The 14,749-nt window shown below is 42.9% G+C and overlaps 1 protein-coding gene across 1 annotated transcript in view; it reads left to right on the top strand.

Annotated features, from left to right (window-relative positions):
* Positions 1-14,749, top strand: part of LOC138288222 (sodium-coupled monocarboxylate transporter 1-like) — a 237,024-nt gene that overhangs the window by 82,221 nt on the left and 140,054 nt on the right. Inside the window, exons 3-4 of the mRNA XM_069229605.1 lie at positions 1,446-1,497; positions 14,180-14,247. Of these exons, the coding sequence (XP_069085706.1) occupies positions 1,446-1,497; positions 14,180-14,247 (120 nt within the window). The remainder of the gene's footprint in view (positions 1-1,445; positions 1,498-14,179; positions 14,248-14,749) is intronic.

Here is a 14,749-nt window from a genome sequence, read left to right as displayed (position 1 = left end):
TCATGTCCAGCCTGCATTGAATCCCTCCACTGGCTACTAACAGAATATGAATCAGATTCAAGGTCGTCTTTACCGTCCATAAAGTTGACTGGAGAAAACACCTAAAACATCTTCAGAAATGTGCTCCACACTACACATCAGCTAGAACCCCTCATTTATAATGACATAATTCATTCATTCAGATGATTGAGGTAGATCCCTGGGAGGCAAAGTCTAAGAGTGTGGAACATCCTCATACCCTTAATGATATCTGTACCTGTCTCTCAGGAAGCTCCCGAAAACTGAAATATTTTGACTCTCATTCTAAGGAACTTCTGCACTACCAGAGGCAACAGTTCCAGATCATCGCTTATGTGCCACCCTCTTTAATTGAATGTGTCCTCTACCTTCATTGCTTCTCTTGTTATTGATCATTTGCCGATTCCTCATCTTGTGCTCCATAGTAAATTTGAGTACGGTTGTACTCTCAGAAATTAACATAAAGGCAAGGAATGTGTTAGGAAAACATGACTGCAATCACAAAACCTCATTGAAAGTAGTCATATTCCACTAATAGTAATTCTAACTTAAAATCTTTTCCTGTCAAACCAAGCCAGTAAGAGACCTCCAAAAGAGATTTTTTTGCACAGGGTGTAACATGGGCTTCCAAAGAAAAAAAGAGGAAATCAATAGTTAAAGAAAGGCACTTAGTAAGTGAATCAAGATGTAATTGCCAGTGCTCTGAGGAAACAGTGAATCCAGCGAAGCCCCTGTTTGCGGTAATGGCTGTTATAGTAATTTCTTGAATATGAATAAAATGAAAAAGTTATGGACAGTCCCAAATCGATCTTCTATGGATTTAACTGTACATATACTTTTGTTGTCAACAAAATACATCACATGCTAGATTTAGACAGCACCTCAAAGCATATTATAATACTTCAATTAAAAAAAATCTATATTACACAGTTGGACTCTCAGAAATTCACATAATGGCAAGATGTGTATGAAAAACATGGCTGTAATCCTAAAATCTCCTTGAAAGTGATCACATTTCCCCATAAGTCATTCTTCCTTAAAGCTCTTTCCTACCATGCCAAGCCAGAAAGAGAGATCACAGTGTCAGTAGTACGCTCGCCTAGAGTTCTCAGTATCATATAGGGATAGCAGGCTTCTCTCCTTACCAAGATAAATTAGGCTTTATACCTTGGTTCATAAACATATTTGTCACCGAGTTTGATCAGAATAACATTTGTTATGAGTGTCTTGAGTCCTAGGAGCTTCAGAAATACATATAAGATCACTTGGGTGATCATATATGGAGGTACGCCTACGCAGGCTTATAGGTCCGCTATGCAAGAAAATGCAATAGGAAATACAGTCATGTTTATATTGTATACCAAAATCAAGGAATACTGGTAGATCTTGAATCTGCTGAAATTGATTTTCCTGCATTTCTTTTACAGATTTTATATACTGGAATTGTTATTTATGCTCCAGCTTTAGCCCTAAACCAAGGTGAGAAAAGGCCAATTGTTGTTTTATTAACTTCTTGCAGAACGTTGTGCGAATACAGTGTGTACAGAGCTATTAAGAACACATTTGAACATATTTAGTTTTGCCAGCGTTGATAGCTATTTTCCTGATAATTTTAAAACTGAAATTCCCTTCATTTTCGGGACATGCAGAAACCCAAGATTCCGTATCGTGCTCCGCCACAATGCATAGGTGTGACTAGTCAGTGTTGTATTCCCTAATCCTCTGTGTGTGGTGAAGTGTCTGTCCGTTGTGCATATCAGTTTCTTTCAGTCCAATGAGTGGTACAGTTACCTCCAAATCTATAGTAAGGGACTTACATATCTCCATTCATTCTGGAAAGTGCACCTCTGAGACCTACCCTGAGGTGTCTGCCTGTAGAATCGTTGAAAGATCATGGCTGTTGAGAGTGGAATATTGCCAAAGGCTATGCCTTATATTCTAAAATACTTCTCTTGACCAGTAAAGGTGACCTAAAAAGCAGCATGTGCCTTTCTTTGTTTTGGTAATTGGTGTTAGACCTAGCATCCTTGGCATGTTCATCCCTGTCTTTTTATGCCTCTACTTCCCATGTGTTGACTGTGTGCTGCACTCTGTTTTTGCTGTTTTTGGTATTCTGAGCACTTTACCACTGCTGACCCGTGCTAAATTGCAAGTGCTCCCTGTGTAAATTGTATGTGTAATTGGCTTTCCATGATTGGCACATTTGATTTACTAGCAATTCCCTGGTAAAGTGCACTAAAAAGTGGACATTTTCTTGCTCAAACCATTCTGTGACTCTGCCTGCTTGTGTATTCCCTGTCTGGGTCAGATTGACAGTTGGGCTGTTTGTGATCCCCTCTAGACAGTGACACAAAGAGAGCTGGGATATAGCCCACATATCCTGATGTGCAATCTGAGCTAGAGTGGAGGGAGGAGTGGTCACTTATACCTGAATGGGCTGTGCCTTCCCCCACACAATGCAGTCTTCAATCCCCTGGTGTTAGACTAGATCCAAGCCTGAGCAAGGCAGGATCTTGTGAACAACAGAGACTTTCCTGTGAAGTTTGCCAACTTCAAAGGCTGAAAGGGGTATAAGTAGTGGACCCAAAACCCCAGATTTTTAGATTACTTCTGGATTCAAGAGGAACCTCTGCCAAGGAGAAGAGCTGAAGGGCTGGAGGAGGAGGACTGCCCCTTTGTCTGTGACTGTGCTTTGCTGGGTTGGCTTGCAGTTGCTGCTTCTGCCTGAAAGAGGACAATGATTGGACTTTGTGGTATATTCCTGCTTGTGAATAATCTCCAAAGGCTTGGACTAAGCTTGCTTCCTGTTTTGAAGTTTCAGGGCCATCAAAGACTTCCTCTGCCAACACCTCGACTCTCTGCTGAGGTTCCTACCTTCCAAGGGCAATGGCTCCTGGGAGGCAACAGATGAAGCACCCCTCGCCTTCTCCTCGACTTACATTTGCCTGCGACAAAGAAGCACATCCAATTCCTCCTTCAGGAAATGAAGAAAGACATCACAGCCATGAATGCAAACTTTACCAAAGCACTCATAGAACTCGACCAGCAAGTGAAGAGAGCTGAGTCCTGCATAGATCTGGTGGAGGCGATAGTGGCACAAGAGGACCAGGTACAGGATGACCCGGTTGAGAGGGTGTCAAAACTAGAAGCCCAACAATGACTCCTGGGCAACTCTGTGGAAGACTATAAGAACCCCTCCTGCTCTAATAACATATGGATCAGAGGTGTGAGTACCACTATTTTCAATGCTGGTCAGGAAAACTAAGTGCAGGCACTGTTTCGTCATATCCTCCAGGACTCCAATGGTAAGGAGCTCACCCTCAACCGCATCCATTGTGTTTTCTCCTATTGTAAGCAATGGCACCATCTTGTAACTGATGTGCTCAAGAGTCCACTTCTGGCAGGTCAAGGAAGATATCCTGATAGCAGCACAAGAAATGGACTCCATCGCCTTCAGGGGCGACACCCTAACATTCTTCCAAAATATTTCATTCCTGTCCTACTTATGCAAAAATAAAATCCTGTACAGCTATGGTTTCCTGCTGCACCTAATCTTCACAGTCAATAACAAGTGGGCTGCCTCGTGAAGACTAGACAAAGCTCGAACTCTGCTGCACATCACGTGCCAAATGAAAATGGCAGCGAACCATTGATTGCCCCCAGCTCTCCAAAGGTAGATGGATGGTGACGACCACCCTTGAGGTCTCCAAGAAAATCATGTGCTAGCAAGACCAATGGATGGACCTCCCTGTACTGGATAATGACTGACTACCCACTGAATACTTGCTTTCTTTGAGACATCCTCCTAGCCCAGTGGTCTGTGGCTTGACAAACTACCTGCACCCCAGCCCTGTGAGACTGATGTGCTGCTCCGTTGGCCCTTCCTGTGGTGGCCACTCCCAGAATTGCACACTGCCCACAACCTCCCAGGTTACACTCTGGCAAGTGCTGCCCTACACTCCTGACCCCTACAGTGGGATAATGTGCCTTTGTTTTTAAATGGCATACCACCTTAATAGTCCCCCTGAATACTCAGGAGCTCAACTCTCAGATGAAACAGAAAGCAATCCTTAAATGGCTCCACACAAAGGAAGTAGACATAGTCATTCTTCAGGAGACATATTCCCTGGTGTCTGATACTAAGAGTCGCCTTTTGTACTGGTTTCCGCTCCAGTTCTTTGTGCCTGGCCCCAACAAGACTAAAGGAGGGGTCCGCCTATTTAAGCCAAGCTTGTTCATAACTATAGACTCATCACATGTTGATAGGGAGGTCAGGTTGGTGGATGTGAGAGCCCGGATTGGCACCTGGGTCATCACGTTCTTCTCCATCTGTGGTCCCAATAACAACAAGAGTTTTAGGGCTTCCTACTCCTGTTCATTGAAAATTTTACCAAGGGTGATTTAATCATTGGGGGTGATTTGATTACAGTCTTAGACTCTACACTGGACTGCTTTGTGGCAAGCTACAATACTTACTCTAGCACCCCCCAACTCTGACACAAGATATCCAGGATCTTAACTGACCCTGTCAGACCATGTCCCAGTGTTTTTGTTATTAGATTCAGGAACGGTCCCCCAGTGTATGACCCCTACATGGCACAATAATGAACTTGCATTCTGAGACGCAGCACTGCAAAAGTCTTTGGAGCACTACTTCAAGGAAAATGACACTGGAGAGGTGTCTTATGCCACCTTGTGGGACACAGCCAAGGCAGTACTGAGATTTGAACTAATAAATCACACATCAACTTTTTTTTAAATTAAACCTATACAAAATCCTAAACAAACCTCCTGTGCCGCATGCGGAGAAAGCTAGAGAGAGATGGAACGCCGTTCTCCCTGCCCAGATCGCACTATCCGAGTGGCAAAAAGCCTTGCAGCATACCAGAGGAGTATCAAGGAATCCCAGATTCAGATATACCCAGTTTAACTATTTGCATCAAACATACTTGTCACCTGCTAGAATAAAACGCATGTTCCCAGACTCCAACCCAGTTTGCCCTAGATGTAAAGCTCCACTAGCACACTTTTATCACATGGTCTGGAAGTGCCCTAACATACAAAAAGCTTGGACGGAGGTGGTACAGGAGATCTCTGAACTGACGGGGCTGACATTGACGGCAAAACCCAAATCCTGCTTGCTGGGGATTAGATCAAGATCTAAAAAACAGACACTTGCATAAATTTGCAGACCTAGCATGCTTAATGTACAAAAGACTAATAGCCATGCACTGGAAGGCACCCACAGTGCCCGTTCGACAAGCATGGAGTACCCTAACACTGCGCTGGGCCCGCACGGAATACCAGGTATTAAAGAAGCTGGAGCGGGAGGGACAACAACACACAGGGTGTACTACCTGGGAAACACTGGTAGCCAAACTCGAGGCAAAAAACGATGATAAACCCCCATGAACCGATGAAGGAAAGACCTGTATAGCCAGCCTACATTCCTTAGGCCACCCAACACACGTGCACAACTAAACGCGCAACATTTCAACACTGAACTGGCTCGCACACTCCCCCATAGGCACACTGGCAGTATACCAATTTATAGGTATATGCACAATTACTATACATAGGGCCAACACCTATTCTCCGGTAGCATTCATACTGGCAGGGCCCACAGTGTGCCCAAAAGGTGATGGGTAACACAGCTCCGGCAACTAGAGGATCCACACCAATCATACGCGTGATCCATAAGCGGATACTGAGTGGGAGCTGAGGATTACAGCTAATGCAGCATATAAAGATTCTGAAGGATAAAGAGTGTTTCTTGGCGTGTGTTGTGTGGGAGGTTTGGGGTTATTAGTTATTCGTTGTTAAGTAGTCAAGCGGAATCCTGCGGACGTTAATTGCTCTACATGTAATGTGGTCCGAATACATAAAATCAATAAAATCAATTTTTTTAAAAAACACTTTTTTTAAAATTAACCAAAGCCAAGAAGGAACTGAGATGAGTTTAAAGAGAACTGGAACAGCTCCATGTGACCTATTCAGCATATATCAATCAGATGTATTATGAGAAGTGGAACAAGGCCCACAGAATGCTGTAGTACAAATTGAGATTGAAGTAAACTAGTAACCATGAGCTAGATGTATCAAATTTTTTGTTTGCGACTCGCACAACCGTATATAGTATAGTGTCATTGACACTATTTGCGACTCGCAAGGGGGTCGCAAATACCCACCTCATGATTATTCATGAGGTAGGTCGAAATTTGCAACCCCCTTGGGAATGGCGGCCCTCACAGGGATGGTGGCCTGCTGGAGACAGCAGACCACCATGTCTGTGACTGCTTTTAAATAAAGCAGTTTTTATTTTTGTAAGGCGCCCGTTTTCCTTAGAGGAAAACGAGATGCATTACAAAAACAAAAAATGAAACGTTTTTGTTTCATTTTTTCAGAGCAGGCAGTGGTCTGCAGGACCACTGCCTGCTCTGAAAAAATATTTTCAGTGACATTCACAAAGGGGAAGGGGTCCCATGAGGACCCCTTCGCGTTTGCGAATGTGTTAGCACCAGTTCGCGGTCACAAAACAATCATACATGGGACTGCACGTCGCAAACAGCCCTATTCGCTGTTTGCGACATGTAAAATTGTTAGTACACGTGGCCCCATGTCTCTTCTATCAGGGACGATGCAGGGGCGTCCCACACAGACACACCCGACACCCTTAACCTTTTCAAAGCCTATTATTCATTACTATACCAGGCCCACCCTCCACCAACGGCTACCCAGGACCGTTATTTGCAAAATGTTCCATACCCCACATTGACCCCACACTACTCCAAGAGCTGGAGAAGCCTATCCTTCTCATCAAATCAGTAATGCCAATCCACAGTATCACTGCTACTGAAACACACAAGGACCCCACTGCCCGCACCTCCTATAGGTCCATTGCCCTGCTAAATTTTGATGTTAGAATATTCACCTCCATCTTGGTCTTTTGCCTGCATTGTATCTCACTGCTGTTGCTATCTAACTGCAAGTCAGGGTTTATCAGGATTAGACAGGCTTGAGACAACATGCGGCTGGCTGTGAACGTGGTCGATGTGGCTGAATGGTCCAAAACTACAACTCCCTTCTCTTGCTAGACATAGAGAAGGCTTTGAGTGTATTGGCTGTTTCTTCACATGGCCCTCTCAAAGACTGGCTTGGGCCCCCTAATGATGACTTAGTTGCTGGACTATTTGAAAATCCAGACCTAATGCATTAGAGTCAATAGCATCCTCTCCTCTCTGATACCACTTTGCAGGGGTACCAGATAAGCATGTTCCCTGCCTCCACTAATTTTTGCACTCACAATGGAGCTGTTAATCCACCCCATCAAAACAAATCCTTGCATCTGAGGACTTCAGGTAGATGGAGAACACTACAAAATAACACTTTCTTGTATGTCCAGTTACGTCACTGCCACTGCTGTTGGACAAATTACACCAATTAAAAGTGTCCTCAGACTTCAGCATTAATTACACAATTTCTATAGGGATTGGGGTAGCGGATCTCACTCATATGACCTGATCCTTGCTCTCCACTTTTGGCCTGGTATGGGAAGCCCCCCTCCCTGCATTACATAGGGAGCTCCTTGACCAGCTCCATCTGCACTCTCTGTGAACACAACATACCTTTGGTGCTGGAGGCCCTGTTTACAGATCTCTAACACTGGGGTATGCTTGAGATCTTAATGCAGGGTCATATTAATGGTGTTAAGATGAACTGCCTACTCTATGTGACACACTATTTGTCCCTCTGGATCCCTCACAATATTATTCAAAATAGTTGCTACAAATTGTGTGGTATAATTCCATGTCCTGACTGCCAAGAGCAACTCTTTATAAGAGAACATCTGACAGAGGGCTGGGGTTTCCGAATATATAATACTACATTCATGCCTCCCAACTACTGTCTGCTCTAGATTGGCATCAGCTACCTTATACCAAGACATAGGTGCTCTTAGAACAGGGATGCTTCATCATCCCTCTAGGCCATTTTATGTGGATGAGGTCCCAAGACAATTTTTCACCCTTGAAAACCCCACTGTATGCTAATGCTTCTCTCCTGAGACACTGAAGTAGAATTAAACGTCACCAGACAGCCACTACATATCCTTCCCCACTCTCTCCTATTTTACACAACCCAAAGTTTATGCCGGACACACTGGGTTCTGGTTATGCAGATTAGAGGGAAGATTGCCGCCACTTTTGGGGGACTTTTTCCAAGATGGGGGTTGCATTGAATAGACAGACTTGCAGGCTACGTTTTCATCTGATCACTGAAGATGAGTTTCATCTCAGCCAACTTGTGCACTGGACAAATACACCAATGTGAAAGATAAAGGTAGTAGAGTCAAAGCATCTCTAGAACAACTCTTTACACAGGTGTCCACTTAGAAAACTAGCACTCTCTTTTCAGCCTTTTGTGTCTTTCTGAACTGTGGCGACACCCATACCAGTCATGATGGGAACAAGATTTAGGTATTACTGCTGTTGATGACACCTAGCAGCAGTTCTGGTTGTGTGCAGCCAGGACTTCTGTCTGTTTACAGCATAATGCCATTTGCTACAAAATCTTCACAAGATGGTATTTCACCCCCGTCTGACTCCTTGCCATGTTTGGAGCCTCCGATCTCTGTTGGAGGGGCTATGTAGCCAGATGCACCTATTTACACATGTGGTGGCACTGTATACATTTAAAACGCTTCTGGGTGGAGGCTTTCCTCTTGATCCACCAAATTTGTTTGGTGAGCCTTCCAATGGACCCTCAGGTGCTTTTGTTGAGAGAGGCTGGGGAAAACTCAATTCATCCATACACTACCCCTAGGGGCAAACTACTGAACTTTTTCCTCCTGATGGCAAGACTAACAATAGCCCACACCTGGAAGAACCCTCTCCCGCCGAGCCTTTCATTATGGTAGGCTAAGGTGTGGCATATATATCTCATTGAATCTTTGACCGAAGTCTTGATTGACAGTATGCACACGTCTGAATGAACTTGGCTGCCTTTCAAAACCTACAAAGACCTACATCAAGAGGGACAGGGCAAGGGTAAACTCAACTACAATGTAATGAAATACACTGTTCCAAAAGAGAAAAAGAAAACCAGGGAGAACACTAGAGAGTCCTAATTAATAGGAGCAAGAGTCCTCACACACCCTATTGGGTGTCATGCTTCATCATCGGACATGCTCCTCATCAGACCGGCGCTGCAATGTCTGACGGGCACCCCCGTAGGGGGGCTCTTTGCCAAAGATCTTTTCTCGATGATGCCACAGACCGCAAATGTGGGTCAGAAGAAAAAGAGGAGAGATCAACAGAATAAATAAAATTGGCTCAAAACCCTCTCTAAGTACTCATTTATTCGCCGATGTTGGGTGATGGCCAAGATTAAAAAATATAACAAGGGCGTGAGATAGAGATAATGCTCAACCATTCACTAACAACTTTTTAAAGAGGAGATGAAGTCAGGAATTACCAGACATTCCTCAAAGTGAGGTCGACATGTTTTGCGTCTCTTTGGTCTAAAAGGATCCTCTAACGCTTCTTCAGGACCTATTACATTTTAAACTTCTCCAACAAAAAAACTATATAGACTCCTGCAATCCTGCAATCTGAAACTGACAGTAAAAATTTTACCAGTCACTTACACGAGTCCACTCTGACCCGGACTTGCTGTTCCTATTAGTCAGCCCTCCCAAGTCGGGATCGGGCTTCATGGGATCACGCCGGCCTGTGGCCAGGCTTGCAAAAACTTTGAGCAGTCCTGGTGAGGCGAATACAACCTACCCCTGGCCGCGCTCCCGGATGTAAACTCAACTACAGCCATGCAGAATACCTTACAATGAGCCAGACTAAGGGACTTTCCTTGTCTGTCAGCGTGTCCGAGGAGGATGAAGATGAGTCTCTAGGACGTGTACCTGATCACATGTCCCTGTGTAACGATGATGTGCCTGCTTATGACATTGCAAGCTGCTCAGGTTGCTAATGTGATAGTATTATGTCTGTCTTTGTTTCCTCTTTTCTTTCCTCTTTTGCTGCGACCACCCTGGAACCCCCACTAGCCTACCTCTTTCTAAAATCCTATAAATGAATGTTTAAACATGAACACTTATTACAGTATGCAAATGAGAACCACATTTATTGCAAATGAAATAAAAATAAAAATGTAAGTGAGGGTAAGTGATTTTAATTCCAAAATATATATTAAATCATTCTTTAAAATATAATTCATACATTTAAACTTGATATACCAAATAAAATAAAATTAAATTTGTAAATTAAAGCAAAGATAATATTAGTTATTGTTTTTCTTTAAGTAGTCCTATGAGACTACAATTTGTTAAAAAATATTGTACATTTTTATTTCACATTAAATTATTATTATTTTTTTTAATGTGACTACACTTTACTATAGGGAGATCATATCCCCGGTAGTGGAGATCTCCACAAACAGATGGGAAATTATTAAAGCTCACATTGCACTAGTACATTCACTCATGGATGTCTCCGCCCCTTAAGTTGACATGGTAAACACTCTTAAGTCTATACCTAGGTGTAACTCTCCACCCAGAAATTGTGATTAGCATAAAAGTGGAAAGTATCACTTAGGTGTAGAAATGGAGCTAAACATTAGTGAATTTACATATGCAAACTCACCTTTGAGTCCATTTTCTCCAATCTGCATATCCACACCTGTTTCAGAATACTTTCTGGTGCCCCGGCTATGTGCATCAAACAAGGAAATAACCAAGGGAAATTATTTCACACACTGACGCACAAGGCTGGGCTCCAAGCACCATTGAACTGAGTGTGTTGAGTAGAGAATCAATATATTTTTAGGAGGGACAGCAAGGCACCTTTTTCTAAAGAACATTTGGAATCATTAACTATAGGGTTCAAAGTTCAAAACACGGAACTTGCCAAGGTGGAAGAAGTTTCCTCTTTGAATGCATTTTATGAGTTCATGATCACACACCATGGCCCTCATCATGGCTCGATATTTGATCTGGACAATACCAAACCTAGTATTACATTGGGATGATTACCTATTGGCCCGTACAGAATGTGGAATAAAGTGTGCACATTTCTGAAAATAAACCTGTAGTTCCGGACCTATTTCTGGACAAATATTCCACTTGCTTTTAGCAGGACGATATGTACCTGAAATTCCATGGTGCAGTATTGGTCCCGGGAATATGGGGTGAAGTAATACCGCACTATCTGTAGTGGCAAACTGGCCGAAAATAGGCGTCTTCACTGAATCTGGGCTATCAGGCCATGCTGGCACATATCAGTATTGAGCTGTTGGGCTTTTTCCTCTGCCGTCCTAGTTCTGCTGACTACCTATGTACATTATTCAGTCTTACTAATCAAAGGAACACATGAATGCAGCACTCCTGTCCCATTTAGTTCCCACTCGTTATTCTGCATGTTGCCCATCTCTAGGGCCATGGGACACAACTCCCCTGCTTATATGGAAACTGCACTGTCCTGCACCTGTAAGAACTAGTATTTTTAATCATAATTAAAGATGTTTGGCTGTTGACGGTGAAGGTCTCTAGCAAAGACCTTTAACCTGCTGCTCTACAGGTGTATGGAAGTCTTCCATTCCCCCCATTCGCCTTTTTTAAATATAATTTTCTTTGGTTGGACCCTTAAGCCAAATCTTTTAAACTACTAGCCTGTTTATATTGTCGTAATTTCTTTACGTTGTTTTGAGGACGGGCGCAATGTAGCATATTAGCAGACGAAATAAAATAAAAAGGAGAAATATGAAATAGTTGTAGGTACTGTTTAATTTTGGAGGTAGGTACTGTCGATTAAACGATATCTTAGGAACGCCCAATGCTCTTTGCCTCTCACACCCATGGACGTCATTTAAGGGTCGCCAGGGGTCGCGGTTGCGACCCCAGGCACTGCCTTTGCGACTCCTGACCTCAGAGGTGGCAAATTCAGTGCCGGGAACACCGTGGCAGCTCGTCCTTACGGAGTCAGTTGGGGCTCCACTGTCGTTTTTTTTGGTCAATTTTTTAGTACACTAGCAGTGAATAATAGTATATTATTCACTGTTAGTGTAATATAAATGGAATACAATTAGCTGGAATATGCGCTACTATGGCAAATGAGGTGAGTAAAAAATGCTTTTAAATGTATATTGTGTCTGTGCTTGAGTGAAAGTGTATATATGTGAGGCAGTGTGGATGTAAGTGCGAATTTGTGTGTATGTGTGAGTGAAAGTGGAGGTCAAAGGGCATGTGTTGTCACTTCCGCTACCCCTGGCATTGTGGTGAATTGACGTCCATGCTCACTCCGACGACACTTTCTATTACTTACTGCTCGATGTCCATGGCATCTCCTTGTATTGCTTTTTTCCTAGACACTTTTCTTTGCTCCAAAAAAACCGAGCCATACGCAGTTCTGTCCGACCAGCCCGTCAGGCACTGCCTGATTGGCATTTAGGCCAGTCCAACCTTGTGAATGAGGTATGTCGTGTTAAATGCAAGTGGCATACCTCTTGGCACGCACCAAGTTCATGTTTTTGCACCACTGCAGGTTTATCCCCAATGCATCACTCACGCATTTTCAGTGTATGTGTTCTTTTTTGTTGAATTTGCGCATGCACAAAATGCGTTATATGCTACAACCTCTGTGTTTTTTAAGGCAACGTTATAGGATGAAGTTGGCTGGGATATAATATTGAAGGTTATGACATTTTCAGATTTATAGATTCCAAATTTCTATGTATATTTGTCTTCAACACTGAAGGAATTGAAAACTTTCCCCATTTCCAAGGGATCTATCTCTACAGAGACTCCAGTGCTGGAGGGAGAGGTGATGCACATAACTTGATTTGAGCCAGGACTGTCTTCTAAGATTGCCGTGTGCTCATGCAATATCTTGGAGCTGGAGTAGTATCTGTTTTGATTTTACTAATTATAATTAGTCTTAATCAAGTCCATGAAATTATTGTCACCAAACTTGAAGTCGTTTAAAGTAAAATACCTATGCTTCTGCCACAATATAAGTTTCATTGAGATACTTCTAAAAAACACAGAAAATGTTTTTAACACTTTATGAAAAGGTGCTTTTCTGTTAAAGTGAAAGATGGCTGATTATTGTGGTCTAATAGAGCGAACGCCTCATAAATCACAAGTGAGCACATCTATGTTTTAATCTATGCAATAGTTTGAAAACTACCCATTTCTTTCATGTGCAGCTTAAGAATGGATAAGCCAATTTTATCACGTCCTTCAAAACACGTTGTGCCCCCCTCCCCCTAGACTTCAAAAAACCCAGGAACACTGATGAAGCTGTGAAAGCAATATTTGCAATACAAAGAAATGCTTATGTGATATTCCAGAGGTAAAGGTGACTACTCTTAGAACTATACATGTATAATATATTCTTCGATTGGAAGGGATTTTCCACTTGATAACTCGTCCATATCAGTTTAGGAAGACATGACCCCTGGGGCCATGATCGAGATAGTGGTATTCCGTGACGTGGCTGTCTGTGCCCAATCACAAGTGGTTTGCTGTTCCTGCACCTGGATTTGCGTGTTGCATGAACGACAGTCCCAATTGTAGGGATCACCAAACTCGAGGTGCTGATCAAGCAGGGTTTGCGTGCGCAAGTGAAGCCCGGCTCCACCGACCCCCTACTATGGCGCAGGGGGTGCACGGACGGCCCCTCATGCCTGGCAGCAGCGTTCATTGCCTTGAAGAATCGAACTGCCACCCCCGCCGTCATTTACTCACTGCTAAAGCGGGGGATGGCCGCAAGTGTTGAGCAGGTGCAACATGGGAGTAGACAAGAGCCCACTGTTTCACATGGAATAGGGATCTGTATGGACAACTGTTATGCCCCATTCTCAACAGAATAACTCATAATTGGATGGTGCAGGGAAGGAATTACTAGACAGGCACTGCAATTTCGGCCCCAAATAGTTCGACCCCCTCTGCAACACGCAACCCATAATCAGGGCCTTCGCATTTTACATTTAAATTTGTCAAATTATCGTTTGAGGAATATGTATTACTACATGAAAATTATTTCTACTTGCCAAGAAATAGCTTATATCTATGTGTCCGACAAATCTTCCAAATGAAGTGTTCTTTCTTGTTTCATGTTAATACAAAAGCTTTAATATTTTCCTTTTTTTACAGTTACTGGACTTAACCTTTGGGGCGCAGTGGTTATTACTGGAGCGGTTTGCACCTTCTATTGCACAGTGGTATGTCACCAAATAAATTATAGCATAATTGATATCTCACAATAAACTTTTTCCCTGTAGCAAGCCGCATAGTTAAAATATAGGGGAGAGAGGCTGCCATCTTATTGTGAAATGGGGTTAAATTCAAACTAAAAAAACAATCTAATTCCGATGAAGTAAACAGGCTTCTGTGAGGAATCTTTTGGTTACCCTTTGCTTGGAATATTTGTCACAAACAACATGGACTTCTTAGCAGAATACTGTCGGTGGTGGAAGGAACAGCAGCACCAAAACAACATTATATTTAAGAAATATATTAGAAGTTCCTAACAACTTCAGTGAATACATACAATTTAATGACAGCAAAATAGCAACATTTAGAGATAAGGATCGGGGTTAAAAAATAAATGGCTCCAAAGAAATTAAAAGGAACTCAAAATTGAATAAAAACAAGTGGGGTGCAGTTGACCCGACCTAGATACCATATGAATTCGACTCGAGATTTACCTGCGTTGGAAATAGG

This window comes from Pleurodeles waltl, chromosome 4_1 (genome assembly GCF_031143425.1).
Source record: "Pleurodeles waltl isolate 20211129_DDA chromosome 4_1, aPleWal1.hap1.20221129, whole genome shotgun sequence".
In the NCBI taxonomy this organism is placed as follows: Eukaryota; Metazoa; Chordata; class Amphibia; order Caudata; family Salamandridae; genus Pleurodeles; species Pleurodeles waltl.
Note: the sequence above shows the minus strand (reverse complement) of the source record. Positions and strands in the feature narration are given on the sequence as shown.